Here is a 24,252-nt window from a genome sequence, read left to right as displayed (position 1 = left end):
TTGAGACTTGCTGTGGCTTCTCTGGCTCCTTCCTAGTCTTCCCCATGTGTTCTTCCTCACCTGCCTCAACAGACTGGTCCATCTCAGGATGTATTAATCAATTCCACCTTTGCCTTTTTTCAGAGAGAGGCAGAAAGCCCTGGATTAAGCTGGTTAGGAGTCTCCCCAGAGGAGATGCTTGAGGACAGGCCAGAGGAAAGAGGCTTAGCCTATTAATGGCAGCTTCAGTGCCTGGACACTGGCCGGGGAGGCCATATCACCTTCAGAATGGAGCCTGACTCCTTAGTAAGACTTGTATAAGGTCTTCAGTTCCTGTAGCCCTATCAGCCTTTTCTCGTTACACCTGTCTTACCTCCTGGAATTCTGCATGTCTGCCATGTTGCATGACTTGCTGTTCCCTCCATTTGCTGTGCTCCCTTTGGCTTTGGAATTCACTGAGCCCTTTCCTGAAAGCTCCTTCCCACACATAGAAGCTGTGTTCCTCAGGACTCCACTGAGATATGTCACGTCCTCCAAGACTCCGCTTAACCTTGATTAGGGGTCTCTTCTTTCCATTCTTATAACCACCACCCCTACATGTGCTTTTCATAGCCATAAAAACTGTACGCACTACTTTCTTATTTTCTTACATCCTCTGCTACTGGCCATTAACTCCTTTAGAACAGGGACTGACTGCTTCCTTTCCTAGACATAATCCCAGGGCTGAGTGTTGTCTCTGGCACACGGTAGGTGCTTTATAAATATTGTTGAAGTAAAGAAGAAACACAGAAAGGATAGCAGGGGATAGTGCCCAGCACTTGACTCAAGGACAGAAAGCAGATAGTTTCTTCCATCTTTATGTCTGGGCTAAAATCAAGAGGTATTTTTGCTCAGACCTTTTTGGGCCAGAAGTGTGCCCATAAAATGGTGTGATTTGTGGGAGTTCATAGCAGTCAATAAGAAAAACACCACACCTCTAATAAGAAAAAAAGGGCAAAGGATATGAAGAGACACTTCACAAATAAAGGAATACAAATAAATGATCAACACATAGGAAAAGTATCCAGTGTCACTAGTAAATTTTAAAACATTAAACAAAAATAAAAATTAGTTACCATTTTCATCCTTCAATTTATTACAAATTTTACAAAATGATAATACCCTTTATTAGTGAGGCTGCACTGAAATGAGTCTTACACCACCGTGTTAGTTCATTTGTGCTGGTGTAACAAAATACCACAGACTGGGTAATTTGCAAACAATGGAAATTTGTTTTTCACAGTTCTAGAGGCTGGGATGTCCAAGACCAAGGTGCCTGCATTTTGTATCTGATGAGAGCCTGCTTGTGCCTTCACATGGCAGAAGGTGGAAGACAAGCAGGCTAAATTCACTCCTGCAAGGCCTTTTACAAGGGGCTGTAATCCCATTCATGAGGGTTGAGCCCTCATGACTTCATCACCTTCCAAAGGCCCCACCTCTCAATACCACCGTCATGGGAATTAAATTCAACATGAATTTTGGAGGGAACGTCAACATTCAAACCATAGCAACCACCAAGGCAATAATAAGCACCACCACAGGGCTTTTCATCTCTGTTTTTTTTGTTTGTTTGTTTATCTCTGATTTAAATGTAAATAAGCATTAGGTTTCAGTAGTGAATAAGGATACAAAAGGCATATGAGAATTGCTGTCTTAGTGACATTAACATTTTTGGATTATGAGGTATCATAAGGGATATGTACAAATATGTACAGTCTTTATACTTCCCCTACTAGAGATACAGTGGTCAGACACCTTTCATGTTTAGTCTCTACAAACTTAAAGTCTAAAGACATAATTTTCCTGCTTGTTACTTTTAACAAATCGTATTTTTAGATTATTAGAACTTAACGTGGCTGGGCATGATGGCTGACACCTGTAATTCCAACACTTTGGGAGTCTGAGGTGGGAGCATTGCTTGAGTCCAGGAATTTGAGACCATCCTGGCCAACATGATGAAACCCTGCCTCTACAAAAAATACAAAAATTAGGTAGGCATGATGGTGTGCACCTGTGGACCCAGCTACTCAGGATGCTGAGGTGGGAGGATCACTTGAGCCTGGGAGATGAGGTTGCAGTGAGCCGTGATCATGCCATTGCACTCCAGCTTGGGTGAAGGGTAAGACATTGTCTCAAAATAAATAAATAAATAAATAATTTTAAAAAAGATGTATCAAGCAATCTTATTTTGAAATGTTTGCCTTTATTAGGTTAATTTGAAGCGAACTCTGGAAGGAACTGAGAATATTTTATACTAAGTGTACCAAAGCTTCTTGTTAGGAAGTTTATAACTACCCTAAAAGTTGCTTAATAATGACTACTACATTGGAACTGACTAAATCACTTTCTACTAGTGAGGAAAGCTTATCGTTCAGGGACTGCCTGACTCAGGGAATTGATAGTAGTATATGAGGTCCTTCAGCTGAGTCTTTGTGTGTAAGTTTACTCCAAATTTAGAGTCAGCCCTAGTTATCTGTAGTCAGTCAAGTAGAAGATGAGTTCTCAGAGCATTAGTCTTCCCCTCAAGACAGCTGGTTTTCCTTGGGCGCTCTCTGCTGTCCTTCATCCCCTCTCCTCTACATCCCTTCATCGCTTAGTACAGAGCCCAGCACATAGGTACTCAGACTGTACTGAGTGTACACCTTCCAGATGAGGACTTCTACTTCCAGTGTAGAAGTAAACCATAGTTAGCTATGCTGAAGTGATTGACGGCTTCACTCTTCTCTGCTCTTTAATTCCTCTCCAACAAACTTGTGTTCAACCCAATAAAGATGTTAGGTTCTGACCTATTGCTAGCTACAATACTAGAACTCGTGGGCCAGACCCCATTCCTTCCAAGCTTTGCAGATAGAAGATCTGACACGAGGTTACCTTTGTAATTAATAGAACTGACTTTTAAATGAATCAACTAGAGAAATGGTTGCTGGAATGAGTTTGGCATGTCAGGATTATTAAAAAGTTAAAAATTTTCATAGATGTACATGTTCAAGGGAGAAGCAGGAAAAACGGCAGAAGCAGACTGTACCCACTACTGTTTGAGATCAGAAGGGATCTTACAGTTTTCTAAAATGATGAAAATTTAAACCTACTCTGACACCTTCTCACCTAGTCTTCTTTTGATCAATGCCACTGAACAATCCCAGCCCCACTTGGATGTAATCTGAGGAATAAAATGCTAAAAATATCACCCAGGCATTGCTTTTACCCCAGATCTATTTTGACTAGCACAGCCTGCAACTGTTTACATGCAGAGAACAGGAGTCAGCCTACTGTTCCCGACGTGCATTTTAATGAGGCACCTGACAAGATCAACAGGAAGAAAAGAAAAATTGTGAGCAGGTGCAAGGGAGCTGGGGGAAGCCGAAGGAAGACAGGTCCTATGTCTCCCTGCTCTTCCTCGAGTTGGCACGTTTTTCTGCTGCCAGGACCCTCTGGCTGTAACAGTGGCTGTCTCCATTTCCTCCAGTGTGGGCTCTGATAAAGGGAACCTAAAGTCTCAAATTAATCCCCCATGTCTTCAACAAAAGGAAAACTGGATTTTGGTAGTGATTGTTTTACTGTCGTAACCCAAAATGCTTCATTCATTCGCTCAGAGGCTGGTTGGTGAGGTAAGACGTTCCTGATGGCTGCCTTGCCTTGGGAATATGTGGTGCATTTGCTGATGAGATGTCTGTTTCCAGATGGACATCTTCCTTCCCAGCACCAGCCTTTGAGAATGTGACAGACCATTTTTAAATATTTGCTTTGTACAAATTGTGGCCTATTGAAGGATCTTGCCCAGCTTTTTTTGTTTTATACCATGATGGATTTTGTGCGGTGTGTTGTGTAAGTAATAATGATAGGTCTGGCTTTGTAGTCGTGGCTGTCTGTTTTCTCTTCCTTTGTATCCAATCTTATTGTGTTCCTCTAACACCACGTTGGCTAGCCAGTCGGGGTTGTTAATGACATGTTAAAGCCTATCTTCTGTCTAAATTGGTGGGGATTCTGTCTTGATTTAAAAAATGGCCTGTGTTTAGAATAATGCTGCTTTGAAAGTCATGTAGCCAGTAGCTTTTCCATTTCATTGGAAAAATATATTGGAAAAATAGTAATAGTTTGTCCACTACCTTCAATTTAGTTGTGTTCCCTGGAGGGATAAGAAAATGAAGACTGAATGTTACTGGGCTGCTCAGAGTATGTCTGCACTAGTCTGTGGCTTGGTGGATGGGAGAGGACAGTGGGCAAGGGCAAGGGCATCTCCTCCCTAGGAGAAACCTTCACCACGCAGTGGACAAGGGGCCATCTGGGTCTTTCAGAAGGTTCCGCTTAGGTCCGAAAATGTTACCCTCTTCCCCATCCTACAGACAAAATCATAGAATCCACTTGTGATACATGAAGAAATATATATATACACATATATAGACATATATATACACACATATATAGACACATATATACACATATATAGACATATATATACACATATATATAGACATATATATACACATATATATATTTATATCAGTATTCTTTGTATTTAAATAATTAGAAACTCACCATTAGCAATTAAGTTCCCAATTTAGTTCAGTTAAAGTTTATTAATAGTAGGCCAGGCATAATGGCTCACACCTGTAATCTCAGCACTTTGGGAGGCCGAGGCGGATGGATCACCTGAGGTCAGGAGTTCGAGACCACCCTGGCCAACATGATAAAACCCGTCTCTACTAAAAATACAAAAAATTAGCCAAGCGTGGTAGCAGGCGCCTGTAATCCCAGCTAGTTAGGAGGCTGAGGCAGGAGAATTGCTTGAATCCAGGAGGCGGAGGTTGCAGTGAGCCGAGATCACACCGTCGCACTCCAGCCTGGGCGGTAGAATGAAACTCTGTCTAAAACAAAAAAAAAAGTTATTAATAGTAATTATCTCAGTCTGCCAGGATTTATAAATATTAATGTCCCAAACTGAAGTTAGGGAGGCCCATTTTTACTTTTTTTTTTATCTCTGTGTAATTGTGTTGGGGGCAAATTTGTCAGTGTCTTCTCTTTTTTAATTAACAATTGTTTTTTCAAATTCTCAGTAAGTAATCCTTCATCAAATTTGTCAGTATTATTAATTTACATTCATTTTTGTCTCTTCAAAATACCAAGTTGGTATGTAAAATTCTTTTGTGTTGTAATTGTGGATCAGAATCTGTTGATTAACTTGTTAATATATTTAGGACCTAGTATTCCTAAAGGGCTCATTACCGAACCTTACACTAGTCTTTCTAATATCTTTACAAAAAAATAGAATCAATAATAACTCTAAATTGTCAGGTGGAAAAAACAGTTGGCTTAGTGAACATGAAGTCTTTATTCAGATACATGCAAATGTGTTACATTCTTAAGAATGATAATTTTGAGAAACATTTGGACAGCATAATTACTTGCAGAAATATTACTATAACAAACATCTTTGGGAGTTGTGTGTTAAGGGGTAATATGATGAGGAAACCTGAAACTATATTAGAAAGTGGTGTTATAGATACTAAGATAAGAAATTAAATAAGAATATAGTCTTTGTACCCATTTAATCATAGTTAATAAGAAAACATATTGCAACTTTCTGAACTGAAATATAAACTCTCTTAGTGATAGACAGCTGTCTTTCAGGTGGTCCCTATAGTTAGACATTACTCCATGCCATATGCCAGACAATCGTCAGTTTGTTGGTTGATGATATTTTCTAATTTTACAATTTCTGTGATGTTTCCCACAAATTGGGTTAAGAATGATTCAGAGTCACACCTATTTTTGACTTTAGTGTGCTCAAATCATTTTCTGTTGACAGGAATCTGATGGAAATGTCATCATAGTGATTACTATTCTGGAGAACTGAAGCTGCAAGTTTTCCTGAGTTTGTTCTATGATGTATATTGATATTGGGATCTGTGTTCTCTCTCTGGCTGTTGCGGCGGCTGGGTCCCCTCCACATCCCACTATACTCTCCAGCCTTGAGTGATATACCTACCATTTCATCTGTTAGGTATAATAGCTCTTCATGCATATGACTTTACAGAGAGATTGAATTAAAGTGTATATATACATATATATGAAATAAATATATATATGAAATATATATATTTAATGTGAAATAATTGCAGACTGCTTAAATTTAATATAGGGATCACAGAAAAAAGTCTCAATTCTTCAGTTGTTTCTATTTATCAATATAACTCTTTAGTCTTACTCTGTTTTTTCAAAAGAGAAATTAAAGAATGAATATATCACTGAAAATTGTTGGCACAGGCATTTTGGACTAATACTCTCTTGGAGAAAGATAAGAATATTTTCTTGAATCTTATCAGACAATTCTATGATATGTCCTAGTGTAACATACATTTCAAAAAGTCTTTAGAGATGGAGTATCCTGTTTCCTCTGCAACATTTGCTCTCTGTGGAAGGACTAGGCAGTGACACTTTGATTAGATGCATTCGTGATGCTGAGCTTTTTCTAGTAGACAGAGGAGAGGGCCTCATAAAAAGATCTAACATGCCTGGTTAAGCTTCTTCCAGATTGTTCCAAATGAACCACATATGAAGGCCACAGGCGAAAGGGTCTAGCAAATTACGCTATTGGGATTTTCTGACTGACACTTTTCTACTATTGGGGAAAAAATTATAAAATGTGTTTTCTTTTTTTGGCACTCAGATGAGTATAGGATCAAACCAGTGGAAGAGGTCAAATACATGAAAAATGGGGCAGAAGAAGAGCAGAAAATAGCAGCCAGGAACCAAGAAAACTTGGTAAGAATTGATTTTCTCACTTAACAATGAATTTTGTTGACACCATTGTAATCAAATCTGCACTGCATGTTTTAACTGCAGCTTACACACTGGCACAAGATTTCTTGAAAATGCTGCAGCTATTTATAGCTTGCCTGGAAGCTGCACCATTACTCCTGTATCCTGTTTGTCTCTGAATAAGCCCTTCTTTAATCTTGATGGGGAATGCTCCAGGGAAAATATAGCAAAATTATTTGTGTTTTAAAATAGCTAAATTTAAGGGAAAAATAATGAAGTAGGATTGAGGTTTGTGAGGGGAGGATTGTTTTAGTTTTGTTTTTTTCTACCTCTTTTAACTCATATCCAAATCAGGATGAATGGTTGTTTCATTATTCTAGACATGTAATGTTGACAAAGTTGCTTTTCAAAGGAATCAAAGGTCATTTTCAAAGGAAAAGCAACTTACTTCAAGGTAAGTCTTTCTCCAGAGAGTCAGTACTTCACATTCACAATATTAAAGGTATTGTGGGTTTTGAGTTTATGTGAGAATTGTGAAGATCTGAAACAGGAAGTTAGGAATCCCTTTTTTGAGTAGGAATCAGTGTACACATTCCATCTTAACATCCCATATCTATAAAAACGTTTAGCTAATTATAATATAGATGATTTCTTAAAAGCAGTTACAAATTGTTAAGAATATGTATTTACTCAGTTGTATTGGAGCAAAATTGTTTTTGTTGTTTATTTTTGGATTACCTATATTTGTTTTTTTCATAATTGAGTTAAAAAAGGTATTTTTAAGAAGCTCGCAATGTCGTATAATACTTTCACTTGACTTAAAGTTGTTTTTTATGATGTGCTTTGTTTTTGTTTTAATGACTTCTGCTACAGCAGAGGAATTTGGCAGAATATTAAGCAGTGCACAGGAGTATTTAGGGCTGTTATTTTCCATTACACATTTGTGAACATTGGAGACTGATTCTTTTCCCTAATTCTTTTCTGAATATATGATCTATAACTTGAAATACTGAAGTATCAACAAGTGACTATTTTAGATCATTTTCAAGGAATGAAAATATACTCTAGATAATGAAGTCTTGCTTCATAAATGGGATTTGGATTTTAAAGTATCATTTAAGACACAGAGATTCATCATATCTAGAGTGATAATGTATTTTAACATTAACACTTAAATCCAGGAAAGTAGCTATGACTAAATACTAAAAGTTAATATTACCATACTGTCTACGTGGTGTTTATTTTGTTTTGAATGGATAAATCGAAGACCTGAGTATTGAAATATCAGTAGTCATTTTTCTACTTTATTTTACTAAATAGCAGAGTTTGTCCTTGCTTGATATAGTTTCAGCTTGAGTTATCAATCTCATCCTTAATAATAATATTTACTGTAGAGGCTAGAGAGCTATTTGTGAGTAGTCTGGCAGTGGTTTCTCCTTAAATCTACTAATGTGTGTCTCTGCTTCACATGCTTATGTCTCTAGAACCAAAGAAGCAACACCTTGTATAGTTTGTGAGTTTTTTCTCAGTGTGCTTTCATCATATTTAGGACCAGTATAACTTTTTTCTTTCTCTCTCAGTTTTGCAATCTGTCAACTACTTGGTACTTGGTGTATTCTTTTTCAACATTGTGGTCAGAATCAGACTGAATAGGGATTTGAAAAGAGAAAAATATTTGGTCATTCTGATTTATTTGTGGATTATCTGTGACAAGCCTCGCCCCTTTGCTCTGCCAGCCAGCCAGAGTCCAGGATCCCAATAGAACTTTTCAAGTGTGTAAAGGTTTGCATGGAGACTGGGGAGTAAATAGCTGTCTTTGATCTGAAATTTCTAGACTGTTTTCCAAAATTAAGTGACTGTTCAGTTATTTGGTAATTTGTTGTCTTTGTTACCTACTCCATCCTTTGGGGTACATAATCAAGTATTGACCATACACATCATTTGAAAAAATACCAATAGCCTCCTAAACTTGAAGCTTAACATTGGAAGGTAGATAAAATAGATTTAACAATTCTTTTTTTAAAAATAAAAAACACTCTTTAAAATAAGTATCGGGAAGTTCTTGCGTTTCAAAGAATGGTACTAAGATGTAGGTTAAAGTGTTTTTTAAAAGTTTATTTAAACTCAAACTGTTGCATTGAAGGGGCTCAGCAAACACAACCAAGGAAGTATGGCATGATGGTGAGGACTTAGGGTTCCAGTCTCAGCTCTGCCACTTGCTCACTGTAGGATCAAGTTGTTTATTTCTCTAAACCTCCCACCCATCACATGAGGAAAAAACAGTGCCTCATAGTCCTGTTGTGAGTACTGCATGAGATGATAGTCGTAAGACTGAGTTCAGTGCTTAGCACATGATAAGCACCTGTAAGAGTTAGGCATCATCATGCAAAACAAAAAGAAAGAATAAAGAGTGTTAAAATCAGGTTTCTTTCTTTTTTCCTTTATGTTAATTGGTGAGAGGTTTCTAAATGAATACTTATTATGTATTCATTTAGTGCCTATTATGTACAAAACACTCACTAAGTTTTGAGAGACACAGAATACTTAAGGTCACAGTCCTCAAGGAGCTTACAGTATAATTTTGCTCAATTCAACAAATATTTGATTGCCTCTTGCAAAGAGAGTGCCTTTGCACTAGACTCTGCAGAGAAACAGATAAATAAGAAAACCACTGATCCTCAGGGTGCTTATATTGCAGTGGACAAAGTAAGTATGAAATGACTATAAGTAAAACAAGGTGAGCTTGAACTTTAAGAAAGAAATACAAAAAGCTGCAGCTATTCAAAGGAGGCAGAGAACTCATCTGTTGGGGTATCAGGACCTACTTCATGAAAAAGTTGACATTTACGATGGGCCTCAAAGTATGGAATTGGGGACAAGTGCCCAAGCAGAAGTAACAGGTGGAAAACATAAGATATATTTAATAAAAAGCACATAGTCCTTTTGGTTGGGGAATGGCAGAGAAGAGAAGGAGTAGGTGTCAGTAGGGAAGCAGTGGGAGATTAGAATCAAAACATAGATGGGCTAATGTATAGAGCCTTAATATCCAGCCGAGAGGCCTAAAATTAATGCAGTGGATTAAATGGAGGCTTTGAGTGTTCATAAACTGGGGATTGGTAGAATGGGATTGCAATTCAGGAAAGTTTATGTGGCAACAGCTGGTGTAATACGGATTTGGTTGGGGAACCAAAATGGGAGACCAGTCACAATAATTTTTTCAAGAGGCAGTAAGTCTGAACCAAGGTGTTGACAGGGAGAGTAGGAAAGATTTGGGTAAGGTTGCAGAAGTAGAAGCACAAGATTTGACAACTCATTAGATATTAAAGAAGACCAATGAATCAGGAGATGGTAATGCCAAGATTTAGACCCACTGGAACGATGATGGGTTGGTGGTGGTGAGAATAAGTAGTGAGCATAATGATATGGTGAAATCAGTAGGAAGATTGTGTTTGAGGAAAATATAAGGTATCCGTCTATTCATTCATTATTTATTCCTGTTAATCCTTAAAAAGCTCAAAGTATAGTACACAAAAGAGAAAGTTAAGCCATGGGTCATACAACAATGTAATAAGTGCAGTAACAGAACTTCACCTGTTACTACTAGATTCTTAGGCAGTCAGATTATCTGGGAGACAAAAGCACATTAGACATAAACCCCCCTTGGCAACCCACTTTCTGATAGCAGATAGCAGGCATGTGACCTAAATTACCACAATTCAGGGTACTATGTGAAAATAGAGATTGGTTTTGAGCAAGCAGAGCTTTAGGAACTTGTAGAACATTCATGTGGAAAAACTCTGGTGAAGAGATGGAAATGAAGGTGTGCAGCTCAGCAGCATTGCTTGGGACATGTCAGGTGTTCAGAATATTTTTGTTGGTTTGAATGAACAGAAGAATGAATGAATAGGCATAGTTGGGCCTATAGATATACATTTAGATCAAGTTGATGGCTGAACACTTGATATATTAGTCCGTGTTCATGCTGCTATAAAGACATATCTGAGACTGGGTAATTTATAAAGCCAGAGGTTTAATTGAGTCACAGTTCCACATGGCTGGGGAGGCCTCAGGAAACTTACAATCATGGTAGAAGGGAAAATAAACCCGTCCTTGTTCACATGGTGGCAGGAAAGAGAAGTGCGTAGTGAAGGGGAGAAGAGCCCTTTATAAAACCATCAGATCTCATGAGAACTCACTCACTGTCATGAGAACAGCATGGGGGAACTGGCCCCATGATCTAATCACCTACCATGAGGTCCTTCCCCCTACAAGTGAAGATTACAATTCAAGATGAGACTTGGGTGGGGACACAGAGCCAGACTGTATCACTTGAGTATAAATGGGGCAGCCAAAAGGAAGAGAAGAGACAATGGTCAAAGAAAGCCTCTTGAGACTCCAAGGTCCACTTCAAGGCCCTCCCTAGGTGGTCTGTGCCCACAGGAGGCTTTGGTTTCTGTCTTGCCACTGTCCTCCTTGCTCACAGCAGGCCTCATCATTGGTGGTTCATTTTTAAAGATTCTCCGTTATTCATTCGGATTATATCCAAGTTCTTTATAGTACTCAGCACAACTGTTTTGGGATAACTGTGTATAATCTGCTTAATATGTGTTCCTCTTTTGGACTGTAAGCTCACGAGGCTAAAAACTATCTTTTTGGCCTATGGTTAAGTGTCTAGCACCTAAGAGTTCATAGCACCTAGTGGTTGCTCAATAATTGCTGCAGACCTCCAGTTTCTTGAGCCCCTTGTCATCAGGGCTGTGCAATGGAGAAGATCGTGCTGGTTTTCTGAGGCTGGTGATAAATGATTTATATGTCAGTCATTTATGTACTCACAATATGAAGATGTTCATTATCCCAGTTTTCATCATTGCTTAATGTCATATATTCCACTTTGCTTCTGTCTGACTTTAATTCCATCTTAAGGATGGTGGTGTGAAGTAGTAGCATTTGCTTTGGAGGGTATACATAGGTAAATATCAGTATGAGGCCTAGCTTCCCCATTTCTAGCTTTATAATTTTGGCCAAATATCGAAAACTTTCAGACTTCAAGTTCCTCATCTGGAACCTGGAGAATCGCAAAATTATTAATTATTGACACAGGGGTCCCCAAGCCTCAGACCCTGGACCAGTACCAGTCGGTGGCCTGCTAGAAACTAGGCCACACAGCAGGAGGTGAGCAGCAGGCGGGTGAGAGAGCGAAGCTTCATCTGTATTTGCATCTGCTCCCCATCACTCACATTACCACCTGAGCTCCGCCTCCTGTCAGATCAGCAGTGGCGTGAGATTCTCATAGGAGAACAAGCTCTATCATGAACTGCGCAAGTGAGGGATCTAGGTTGCATGCTCCTTATGAGATTCTTAACTAATGTCTGATGATCTGGGTGAAACAGTTTCATTCCGAAGCCCCACCCCTTTGCCCCTTCACCCTGGTCTGTGAAAAAAATTATCTTCCATGAAACCAGTTCCTGGTGTCAAAAAGGTTGGGGACCGCTGTATTAAAGTATTAGAAGAAATTATGTGAGAATATGTTTACAACCTAAGCAAAGGGAGGGAAAGCAAAAGCTATGAAGAAAAAGCTTTCTTTCATTACATTGAAATTAAATATTTTGGTAAAGCAGAATAACTACAAAAAGTAGTTTAAGGATGAGCAAAATCCTGGGAGGAAATTTTTATGATAAATGAAAGACAAAGGATTAGTGACTGGGATTCAGAAGGAACATGTAAATAATTGAGAAAAAGATAATCTGTTAGAAAAATAGATAAATGAACAGATGGTTTACAGTAGAGGACATTGTTGATAAGTGTATGAAAATATGTTCTGTATCACTAGAACAGTGGATACCCTCTTAACCAGCTCTGCAAATCTCTCTCTGAAAGATACTGGCTGCAGCCAAAGCATACTTGCCTGGATGGCTGGTAGGCTATTCACTAGAACACCTCTATGCATTTGCTCCCACAGTTAATTGTGTGTTTTCCAAGAGCTGGTTTGTTGGTTCCCAAACTGGTTCATACTGGTTGAATGCCATTGTAATTATGTAATTTAGTTAAATAATACGTAAGCCAATGAAACACAAGTATGGAAAGAGCTATTTCAGTGAAAATTAAGCCGAATGCTTTGGAAAGTCTTGATGAAGGCAAATTACTAAAAGCTTGATGTTAAATTCTGTGCTCAGATTATTTCACAAGGTCTTTACATTCCCACTTCACATAAGAAACCAAAACAGAGAATCTTAGATGAGATGATATGGTCAATGCAGAAGGTGAATGTGCAGCCCTAGTCAGTGGTTCCTTGCTTAAAGGAGAAGCCTTGTTCCTACATCAAAAAATGGGAGTGGGCTAGGTGCGGTGGCTCATGCCTATAATTCCAGCACTTTGGGAGGCCAAAATGGGAGGATCACTTGAGGCCAGGACTTTGAGGCCAGCCTGGGCAACATAGCAAGACTCTGTCTCTACAAAAATAAAAGTAAAAATAGAATTAGCTGTGCCTGGTGGTGCATGCCAATAGTCCCAGTGACTCAGCAGGCTGAGGCAGAAGGATCGCTTGAGCCCAGGAATTCAAGGCTACGGTGAGCTCTGATCATGCCAGTGCTCTCTAGCCTGAGTGGCAGAGCAAGACCCTGTCTCTAAAAAGAGGAAATACACATTCATATAATTTAAAATAAAATCATATGTTTAATGTATATATACATTTAACTCACTAGATTGTTTAATTACCAGTTTGGATGGTGTTGCCTAATAGGACTTTTATTGTAATCAGAGAAACGCAGACTATGACATGATCCCATTTTTCACCCATTAGATTGGCAAAATGTTGAAGTTTGATAATATCAGATTTTGGCCTGATTATAGGAAAATAGGTATTCAAATACTAATGGTAAACATTTTGGAGGATAGTTTAACAGCATCTGTTAAAGTTTAAACATGCACACCCATAACCCAGCACGTCCACATCTTGCTGTCCACCCTAGCAGCTGCCCATGTACATGAGGAAGCTTGCACAAGACTTGTTCACTACAGCATTGTTTATATTAGTGAAAATTAGAAAATAACCTCCCTGCTTGTCGATACGAGAATAATACAGCTATATTATACAAGGCAGCAATTAAGAAGAATGAGTTAGAATTCTATGAGCTGCCATCGAAAAATCATGCAGATTGTGGAATGGATGTGTATAGCATGATGACATTTAAGGTTTTATTAAACAAAATAAAACAGCAACACTCTGTATTTTCTGTGGGTACCCATATATGTATAGTTATTCATAGATTAAAAACTGGGTGGATGTAACAGTGGATACCTGAGTTGATAGGGAACCTAAGAATATAAAGACTCAGTTTCCTGCTCTGCAAAATGGGGAGAATAATTGGAACCACTTTAGTGGGAAGTTATGAAAATTAAATAAGATATACCTATCACCTCTTTGAACACTTCCTGGCATAGAAAATGCCATTCTTGGCTATTTTCCTGTTACTTTTATTAGTGGAGTTGGGTCAGGTGGGAATGGATTAGAAGAACTGCGTGTGGTGGTTAAAGGGGATTTTTATCCTTAAACTTAATGTTTTTAATTTTTTCAAGAAAATATGAGTATATTATCTGTGTGCTTTAAAATTGATTTTTAAAAAGAGAGATAACAATAATAAAAGTCCAATATTGACTACTTGGGAATCTGCAAGTAGAATTAGGACATTTTCTCTTTATCTTACATGTCCTCAGTTTTTAGTCATCTCTGAAGTCTGATTAACAGATTGGGACTGTTAGAACACAGTTAGAAGGAAACTTGAGAATCACCGGGCGTCGCTTTACGTAGGTTACCAGTTTTGCATATAAATGATTTAAAAGTATATTACCCTAGACTTGGCAGTACTCAGATTCCTTGGCTTCTCTAAAGTAAGTATTTTGGCAGATAAAGGACATTCCCATTTTAGTTTTTAAGTGTTCCTTCTTACTATACAAAAAAAATCATTTAAGGAAAATATTAAGGACATTAAGGAAAATTATTTCTTTAATTAACACTTGTCATTATGAGCCCATATTCCCTTAAGAATATTAAGCCATTTGATGATGGATTTTTTTATTTGTTTGTTTGTTTGCTTGTATTTCCTAGCTTTAAACGTATTACATTAGTTTCGGTTTGTTTGTTTGTTTGTTTGTTTTGAGTCTTGCTCTTGTCCCCCAGGCCAGAGTGCAATGGCATGATCTCGGCTCACTGCAACCTCCGCCTCCAGGTTTAAGCAATTCTCCTGCCTCAGCTTCCTGAGTAGCTGGGATTACAGGCGCCTGCCACCACGTCCGTCTAATTTTTGTATTTTTAGTAGAGATGGGGTTTCACTATGATGGCCAGGCTGGTCTTGAACTCCTGGCCTCAAGTGATCCACCTGCCTTGGTTTCCCAAAGTGCTGGGATTACAGACATGAGCCACCACGCCCAGCCTGCATTGGTTTTTGATTCACTGTTTCCAGGTATCTACGTACAAATGAAAAGATTGTTTTCTCTTTGATGACATATAACATGGTTGGTTGAGCTTTTGATTTCAGTCTTATCTATAGAGTTGAGGACTAATTTGAAACACCCTTTCACAGTCATCAATTCCTGAAAACAATTATATGACAAAATTAAAACAAACAAAACAGGATGTTTTAATGTGCGTTAGCAGAAAAGGAGATTGAAATCAAATTTTAGGCATGACTACATCCCCGCACCTGTGGAGCTTATGAGAGTTTCCTGACCTATCTCCAATGCATTAAATTTCCAATACATGTCAGGACATCTTTACTGGGTTAGTCCATTTTCACACTGCTGACAAAGACATACCCAATCTGGGCAATTTATGTAAGACAGCGGTTTAACTGGACTTAGAGTTCCACGTGGATGGGGAAGCCTCACAATCATGGCAGAAGGCAAGGAGGAGCAAGTCCCATCTTACGTGGATGGCAGCAGGCAAAGAGAGAATGAGGAAGACGCAAAACGGAAGCCCTTGATAAAACCATCAGCTCTCGTGAGATTTATTCACTACCATGAGAACAGTGTGGGGGAAACTGCCCCCATGATTCAATTATCTCCCACTAGGTCCCTCCCACAACACATGGGAGTTATGAGAGTACAATTCAAAGTGAGATTTGGGTGGGGACACAGAGTCAAACCATATTAACATCCAGCTGAAGAAATGAAGACTTGGAAATTAGAAGGCATCCCTGATCAGATGAAATGCTTCAGAAGCTCATGTGAGCTCTTTGGAGCAGTGGCATTCAGTTGGTGAAAACTGGGAAGTGGGCCTGATCGGCAGAATAAGCTGTGGTTGAAGCAGTACCCTGTAAGGGAGCTTGTGTTTTCCAAAGCATTTGATTGATTGGCAGCCTGAAACATAAACCAGAGGATATTCTGCAATTCCATTCATTCACTGTAGGTCAGCAGGAAAGCCAAGAGCTCAAGATCATGGTCGTCATATTACTCTATTTGTTAGAATATAACTTGTAAGGAATAAAAGGCTTGTGAATGAATGTTAAAACTTTCAATCACTAATAAAATGTTTGTTATAGTAATATACATTCCCCTGTACATATTCTCATATTTAGGAACCCTCTACAAGTCCATTTGAACTCTTTAATAAGTACTATGTTTACTTTTCCTATGACTCTGTAGAGCAGCTAATATAACAGCAAACTGACTTTTCTGTGTAAAGGTTGTACCTGATTATCTTAGAAATGACTATTTACCTTTGAGTTCTCACTCTCAAATGCAAGGTCAAGTAATTATTTTTAGAGACCAACTAATGCAAAAGACCATGACTTTGAATAGCCCCAATTTCCCAAGCCGCTTGTACATTCCTAGCACTTTTGAGAATAAAGTAAAAGAAACCAACAAGAGTGAAACTGGTATTAATAGGCAAAGTGTCAAGCTATATGAAGTACTACTTCTCTTCTCACTTTCTCCTTCTAGGGACAGATTGGATTTGAGCACAGGCTGGGTGGGGCTGGGATGAATTATAAGAGAAAGTTCTGGACTTGAGGGAGGTACTTCATAGTTTGGGGACCTCTAGAGGACTGAGGTGTTCCCCAAACTAAAGTGAAGATAGATAGTGATTCTAGCTGTCTGATTTAGATAAGATATACCCCTTCCTAGACAGCTTAATAAATACCATTTTAAAGCATCAGATTCATCCCCAAAGATCTCATGGTTCTAACTCAGTAGTCTCTCTCCTTATTCTCTCATGCCTTATGTGATGGTGACATCAGCCTGAACTTCTTCCAGATAGTTAGAGCGATAGTGTCAGGATCCCAGACACCATCTACCTGAACATTTAGTTTCTTAAAGGAATAACCTTACTCACAGGAGTCATTCTATTCTGTTTGTTGTGGCATAGAAAGTATAAGAGAGAAGAATGATACCCGTTCATTGATCTTGGAAGACTTCCTATATCCAGCTAGCATTTTTGTGTTACATGAGCCAAGCACATTCAAGGTCTTAGAGATTATTCTGGCACTGTGGTAATTTGATTTAGAGTAGATCTGGAGTAGAGTTTAATTCTCTAAGGATGAGAGATTTATTAAATCAGTCTTCCAAGTTTTAAGTGTTGAACGGAAGCAAAGTTTTTGATTCAGGAGCAGAATACTGGGAGAATAAAATAATGCACACAAAATTGCTTTGTAAACAAAAAGCCCAACAAATTATAATGATTATTGTTATTGCTAGTTAAAAGAGGACACTTGGCTTCATTTCTGTTCATTGCTATTTTATAGTGGAAACAAAGTTACGGCACAGCATGCTTGTGGGTGTAGGTAAGAGTTAATACCTACTTCCCTTGAAGAAAGAGTTATATCTTCACATTTCAATCTCCTGTGAAGAAAGGATGATATTAAAGTATATCTCAACTTAACGTACACAGAAATTAATGACTCTGGTGGTTTTTGAAGCAACTACATGACTGCAATCCTGTTTTAAATGTTTTTTTCTCTTTTACATGCTCAACGCTGAACTGACCATATTCAGGTGAACACAGTGTTAGTGTCCCAGTACAACATATCTCTTGAATCAATTTCTATTTCAGTGTACTCTCACTGTCATTTAGGCATAATATAGGCCCTGAAAGTGTGTAAGGATTGACAATGCACAGTTGCAACTCTCAGGAAACTCAAGAGGAGATAGATAAACATACTGTGAGTCTCTGATGGAGGTTCTTGAATGAGACCAGGGCCTCGAATGAGACCGGGTTTTCACTGGCAGATGAAATTGGGAAACAGATTTCAAGCAGAAGGAATAGTGTCACCCCGGCATGGAGACGTGGCATGAATAACGAAGTGGTTTGGGAGGCTGATGGAATAATTTAGGAAGTGTTTATTTGGCTAGCTGGGTTTTTTTTTCCTGTCAGCACATTAATTTTTGGTTTACCAATAGTCACATTCTTTGGCCAGTTTGCAGTATTTGTAACTACAGAATAAATAGAACAGACCTCTGCTGGTCTAATTTAAAGATTGGGGTGTTGATAATGACTTCCCTTTTCCCAGCATTGTTATAAAATGTGATTGCTTTTAAACATGCTTTCCTTAGATGCAGGGTGCTATCTAAAAGTGGTTGAACAGATTTACTCTGACCTCCTCCTGTCCAGTAAAGGATAGCATCTAGTTTATCCCCTGAAACTTTCCTGTTTAACTTTTGGAAATACAGCAACATAAACAATACTTTAGATTTCTGGCCTCTTCTCCAAGAGCAGGACCCTGATATTTAAGTAGAAAGTAGAAAGAAGCTCTCTTCAAAGCTTGATCCTGTTTGATCTACATGGTCATTTTAGATAGTGGATTTATTTATCTCACTAAAACATGAGCATTTTTTATATGCAAGTGGCCCCATTGAGACACCTGAGTCGGGGGAAATGAGTGACAATTGAGAGTGCCACCTTTAAGGCTGGGCCACTGTTACTAGAGTACCCAGAACAATAACACAGTGGTGTTACTTTCTGCAGGTTGTTCAGATTTCTCTTATTCCCTGTGTGTTGCTAAAAATAAAACCAGAGCATATAAGTTTCACTCATCTGTTGGCAAACTCAGTGAGGTAGCTTCACCCAACATTAATAATTTATGCCTTGGAGGTGAGAGTATCAAAAGTAACCATTATGTTTCCAGGAGTCTGGGCTCTGGTAAGTGTCTCTTCCTGTCGACTTCACTTGTGAGCAAATAATACCCAGTATTAACAGAGTACAGGATTCACCAGCCTTATGATTTTTATTTTTACAAGGTTTTTGGTAGTTCTGAAAATGGAGTTTATTCCTGTCATCCAGAAAACAGAAATAAATAATGAAGCATAAAAATTTCATACATCTTCCTTGGAGGGAGGAGGAATATTGTTTAGCTTGTCAACATTATAATAGGTATATGAAGGTACCATTATAAGTGCCTGCTTCATGTTCATAATAGGATTAACTTATTTACTCAGTGCTCTGTATGATAACAGGTGCCAAATTTCTTCCTTCTTTGAAAAGTAAAACAATTGATAATGACAACAATATTTCCCAAAATGTAATGAGATGACTCAGTTTTTTGGTTCCTGTCCGAGTGTAATGGTACATTACAGAGTCTCATTTACTGGCAAACTTCTGCTTATAACTGGATAACTTGAGAGCTTGCTTAATTTTAGGCAAATACTTCTTTTAGAATTTTTACAGTTGAGTGCATAAAATGAGACAGGAATCTGGTGAGTGGAACTGGAATATGAGGTAGGGCTTGGTCTCAGAAACGAAGCTGAAGATTCATTATTAGCACAGGGGTCTAACATGATCAGGGTCTTCCAAATACAGGCCAGGGTTCCTTTGCTTCTCCTAAGTCTGAGACACAATGAAACCAAAAGGAACAGCAGGGAACACCAACTGCAGACAAAGAGAACAGAGGATCTCATTCTAATGATTCATAGCGATGCCTTACTGCTCATAATGTTTCAGCTCAAATCAAACAATCTCTGCTGGCCAGGAGATGGCCATTTAGTGAGACAAAGTAAACCACACATAGCTAATGGATTGGTTTACTCCTGTCTTTTTCTTATTTATTGTACTTTAAATAATTGTACTTTATTTAATTGTACTTTTAAAATTAACCTTTCTCTGTTTGTAAACATACTACTTGCTTGAATTACTTTCAAACATACTTTGGGAAATACAGAAGTGAATAAAAAATAAAATCAGGCATAAACCCCATAACAATCATTTATGTTTTTATGCCTAATATAAATAGAAATACAGAAATATAACTTTTTTTTTGGGATGGAATCTCGCTCTTGTTGCCCAGGCTGGAGGGCAATGGCACGATCTTGGCTCACCACAACCTCTGCCTCCTGGGTTCAAATGATTCTCCTGCCTCAGCCTCCTGAGTAGCTGGGATTACAGGTGTGCGCCACTATGCCTGGCTAATTTTATATTTTTAGTAGAGACAGTGTTTCTCCATATTGGTCAGGCTGGTCTCGAACTCCCGACCTCCACTGGCCTCGGCCTCCCAAAGTGTTGGGACTACAGGTATGAGCCACTACACCCGGCCAATATAATTTTTTCTAAACAAAATAGATCTGAATTTCTTACAATGCTAAACATAATCTTACCGTATGTCTAGAAATCGTGCTCCCAGGGTATTTTCCCAACTGATTGGAAAAACTGTAACCATACAAAAACCTTTATGTGACTGTTGATAACAGCTTTATTCATAATCACCAAAAACTAGAAGCAACCAAGGTGTCCTTCAATAGATGAGTGGACAAACTGTAGTACATCCAGACAATGGAATATTACTTAGTAATAAGAAGGAATGAGCTACCAAGCCATGAAAAAAACATGGATAAGTGCATATTGCTAAGTGAGAAAAGCCAGTCTGAAAGATACACACTGCATGATTCTACTTGCATGATATTCTGAAATAGGCAGAACTGTAAATTTCCAGAGATTTGTACAAAAAAGAAGGGTGTATAGGTGAAGCACAGAGGATTTTTCTTTTAGGATGGTGAAACTATTCTGTATGGTACTGTAATGGTAGGTACATGTTACTATACATTTGTCAAAATTCATAGAGCTTTATAGCAAAGAGAGTGAAATTTAACGTACATAAATTAAAAACACAAACAAAAATGAAAGCCTGGGGATCTCGGTATAGAATGCAGACTTTGACAAAAGAATCTAACAGTATTACAAATATGTGAAATAACCTTACTGAAGGAGATTGAGGGAAAGATGCTAACCTAAGTAACTTTGGAAATCAACGAAGACTGTGAGACCAAAACTAAAAGCAACCATACATAAGCACTATACTAATTTTTACTATGGAGGTAATAATTAACAATTCTGAAAACACTATAAATGTATACTTAACTGAACAATTAAATATTGGCTACTGGATGGTGAAGCCAGGTTTCTCACTGTTGGAGTGGGAGGTTACAGGTATTTAACAGGGGATGGCTAGAATGATCCTGCAGCAATAGATTAGAGTTAGAGATGTCAGTATGAACTGATGCTTAGCTTAATATAGATACAGATGGAAACATGGAAAAATATTAATAGATATTTGTACATACATGTGTAAATACATATAATGTATATATGGTTGCAAAAGTGTAGATACATGTATGTATACACTTATTTTATTGCTCTGTCAGTTAAGAGGGCCTAGAAACAATGACACCCCAGTAGCAATAAGCATACCCACATCCAGATCTTGTTTCTAGTACCATTCTCCAATAAAAGGAACTAGGGCTTCTTGAAATGTCTGAGTCTAGGGCTGGAGAATATGTAAGAGGCTCCTGGTGCGTCTTGTAGTGTCAGAAATTTAGGAAGTGTGTGTACGCACATACACACAATATGATGGGATATGTCAAAGGGACACGGGAGCCCACTGAAAAGCTCCAGTGACCAAAGCTGAAATAATTTGAGCAACAAAATATGTAATGTAGTGTTAGATTATACTATTAATCTAGTGGAGAATATAAACTATATACTTTATTTTTTATTGTATTTATTTTTGAGACAGAGTCTCACTCCGATTTGCCCAGGCTGGAGTGCAGTGGTGCAATTTTGGCTCACTGCAGCCTTGAACTCCCAGGCTTGGGTAATTCCCCCACTTCAGCCTCCTGAGTAGTTGGGACCACGGGCACATACCACTATGCCCGGCTAATTTTTTGTATGTTTTGTAGAGACAGGGTTTTGCCAGTTGTCCAGGCTGGTCTTGAACTCTTGAGCTCAAGCAATCCACCTGCCTCGGCCTCCCAAAGTGCTGGGATGACGGGCATGAGCCAGTACGCCCAGACTTACAAAGAATATACTTTATACAGAGTATAAAATAAATATCCATGAGTCCATACTGATGTAAATGATTGAATAAATACATGCAGACGAATTGATAAATCTATGCAGAGTAATTTCATGTCATTTATGTAGATAGTCTACCCTTAAGGAGGTGGAACATTACTTCTCAATTAGTAAATGTGGATTGCGCATAATGACTTCATTACAAGAGTACAGTATGGAAATTAGGAAAAAATGAGAACTTTACAATGGAGAAACCTGACAAACAATACCTCAGCCAGGTGATCAAAATTAACGTCAGTAGTGATAAGTCATGTTAATAGCATATATCCTTGATGTGCTGTGATGAGAAAGGCATTTTATCTCTGTGGTCTTCCACCCCAAACCTTAAGCTTCAGTATAATCATGAGAAAAATGTGCTTCAATTGAGGGGCATTCTACGAAATATCTGACTGGTACTCCTGAAAACTATCAAGGTCATCAGAAACAAGGAAAATCTGAGAAACTGTCACAGCCAAAAGGAATCTAAGGTGAGACAGCAATTAAATGTACCATGGTGTCTTAAATGGGATCCTAGAACAGAAAAAGGACACTAAATAAAAACCGTAAGGGAGTGTCTTATCAATGTTACTTGATTAATTGTGACAAGTGTATTATCTAATGTCAGATGTTACTAGAAGAGAAAGCTAGGTATGGGGTATATGTAAATTCTCTGTACTATCCTCACTTTTATGTAAGTCTAAAACTGTAATTTAAGGTATAAAATTTGTTTAAGTATGAAAAAGGACCTATACGGTACACACTGTGAAATGCCATTTGAATATGCCATAATTTAACTAATACTTTAATGAACAGTGTTCTGTAATACTTTGTATCTCCAAGCATTCCATGAGGATAAACCACTTTATGTAGGGTTATTGAGACAAAAAGGTTTTTTTGATATGTACACCAAATAAGCCTCCCTCCAAAAAAGAAATCTTACGTCAACTTGTCTTCCCACCACCAAAATATGAGCATGCTGATTTCTTTTGACTTTTTACCACTACAGGTAATTTTACAAGTTTCAGTTGTTGTTTATAAACAACTTGTACCTTTTTGTTTTGATTTGTACTTTTTGATTACTATAGTAATGAGTTTGCACTTTCTAAAATGTGTTTATAAGCTAGAGTGTAAGGTCCACAAGGGTGAGATCCTTGTCTGTTTTGTTCAGGACCTGACAAAGAGCAGGTACTAATAAATATTTGCTGAACAAATGAATATACTATATTTCATACATTTCCCTTTGACTGGAATCTTAAGTTTTCCTTTCATTGGAATCTAGAAAAAAAATTAGAACTAAAGACTTTGTTAATTCTATTCTTACATATGAATATGAAACTATAAGACTGGGTACCTTCGTGGAGAATTCCTAAGTAATGACCTCCTTGAACCTTACTTAGATAAGTTGACTCATCATTTATTATGTTGCATTTGAATTTGAGCCAAGATTATACCACACAAGAACATTGCATAAGATGGAAAAAAATCATGACATTAGCTGGAATTGTCCCAGATTAAAATATTCTTCTAAAATCACTCATCTACTCATCTATCTGTACATTCTTCCATTCAGTTAGAATATATAGAACTAGGGTTTTTTTAAATGACTTTGAAGTATTCATTAGTTATTCCAACAGTATTGAATTAGACAAATAAATACAGCTAGACAGTATAGCTTCACTGGCTGCTAGATGATTTACATCATTCAACGGGTTTCAAACCCCTAAAGAGGAGCACCCTTCCTCCATGATGTGGACTAGGAACATCAAAATTTATAAGGTTTCTGCTTCAACCTCAAGGCAGCTTGTAGTCTAGTAAATGATGGGAGAATTGAGCAGGGACTAAAATCTTTAAGTGGGCATTATTGGTTTTATTATAGAAAATATTTTCATTGGTTACTTCTTAAAATATCCATTAGTCTGAGGAGTACATTGAGATTATCTCTTAAAATAACAGTATTTTCTGAGTTGGAAGAATGGCAAATTTTTTTCTCCCTAAAGAGTGAAAGTCTCTTACACATCATGTTTTTGCAGTATGGTGATATTTTGCATTGTTTAGGCAAAAATAAACATACCTGCATGGATAAACAGAAAAAAAAAACTTTTGTTTTAAACATAGGGTTAACTATTAAAACCTCCATTTTATTTTTATATAAATTTTGGTCATTC

General features: G+C 37.9%; 1 protein-coding gene across 2 annotated transcripts in view; it reads left to right on the top strand.

Annotated features, from left to right (window-relative positions):
- C1H1orf21 (chromosome 1 C1orf21 homolog) overlaps positions 1–24,252 on the top strand; it is a 235,484-nt gene that overhangs the window by 114,799 nt on the left and 96,433 nt on the right. For both annotated transcript variants that reach the window (XR_010122904.1, XM_054475239.2), the window contains exon 3: positions 6,686–6,780. Coding sequence is in view for 1 of the 2 variants with exons in the window: in XM_054475239.2 (XP_054331214.1) it covers positions 6,686–6,780 (95 nt within the window). In the remaining variant the exon portion in view is untranslated. The remainder of the gene's footprint in view (positions 1–6,685; positions 6,781–24,252) is intronic.

The sequence above is a fragment of the Pongo pygmaeus genome, chromosome 1, assembly GCF_028885625.2.
Source record: "Pongo pygmaeus isolate AG05252 chromosome 1, NHGRI_mPonPyg2-v2.0_pri, whole genome shotgun sequence".
NCBI classification, from domain to species: domain Eukaryota; kingdom Metazoa; phylum Chordata; class Mammalia; order Primates; family Hominidae; genus Pongo; species Pongo pygmaeus.
Note: the sequence above shows the minus strand (reverse complement) of the source record. Positions and strands in the feature narration are given on the sequence as shown.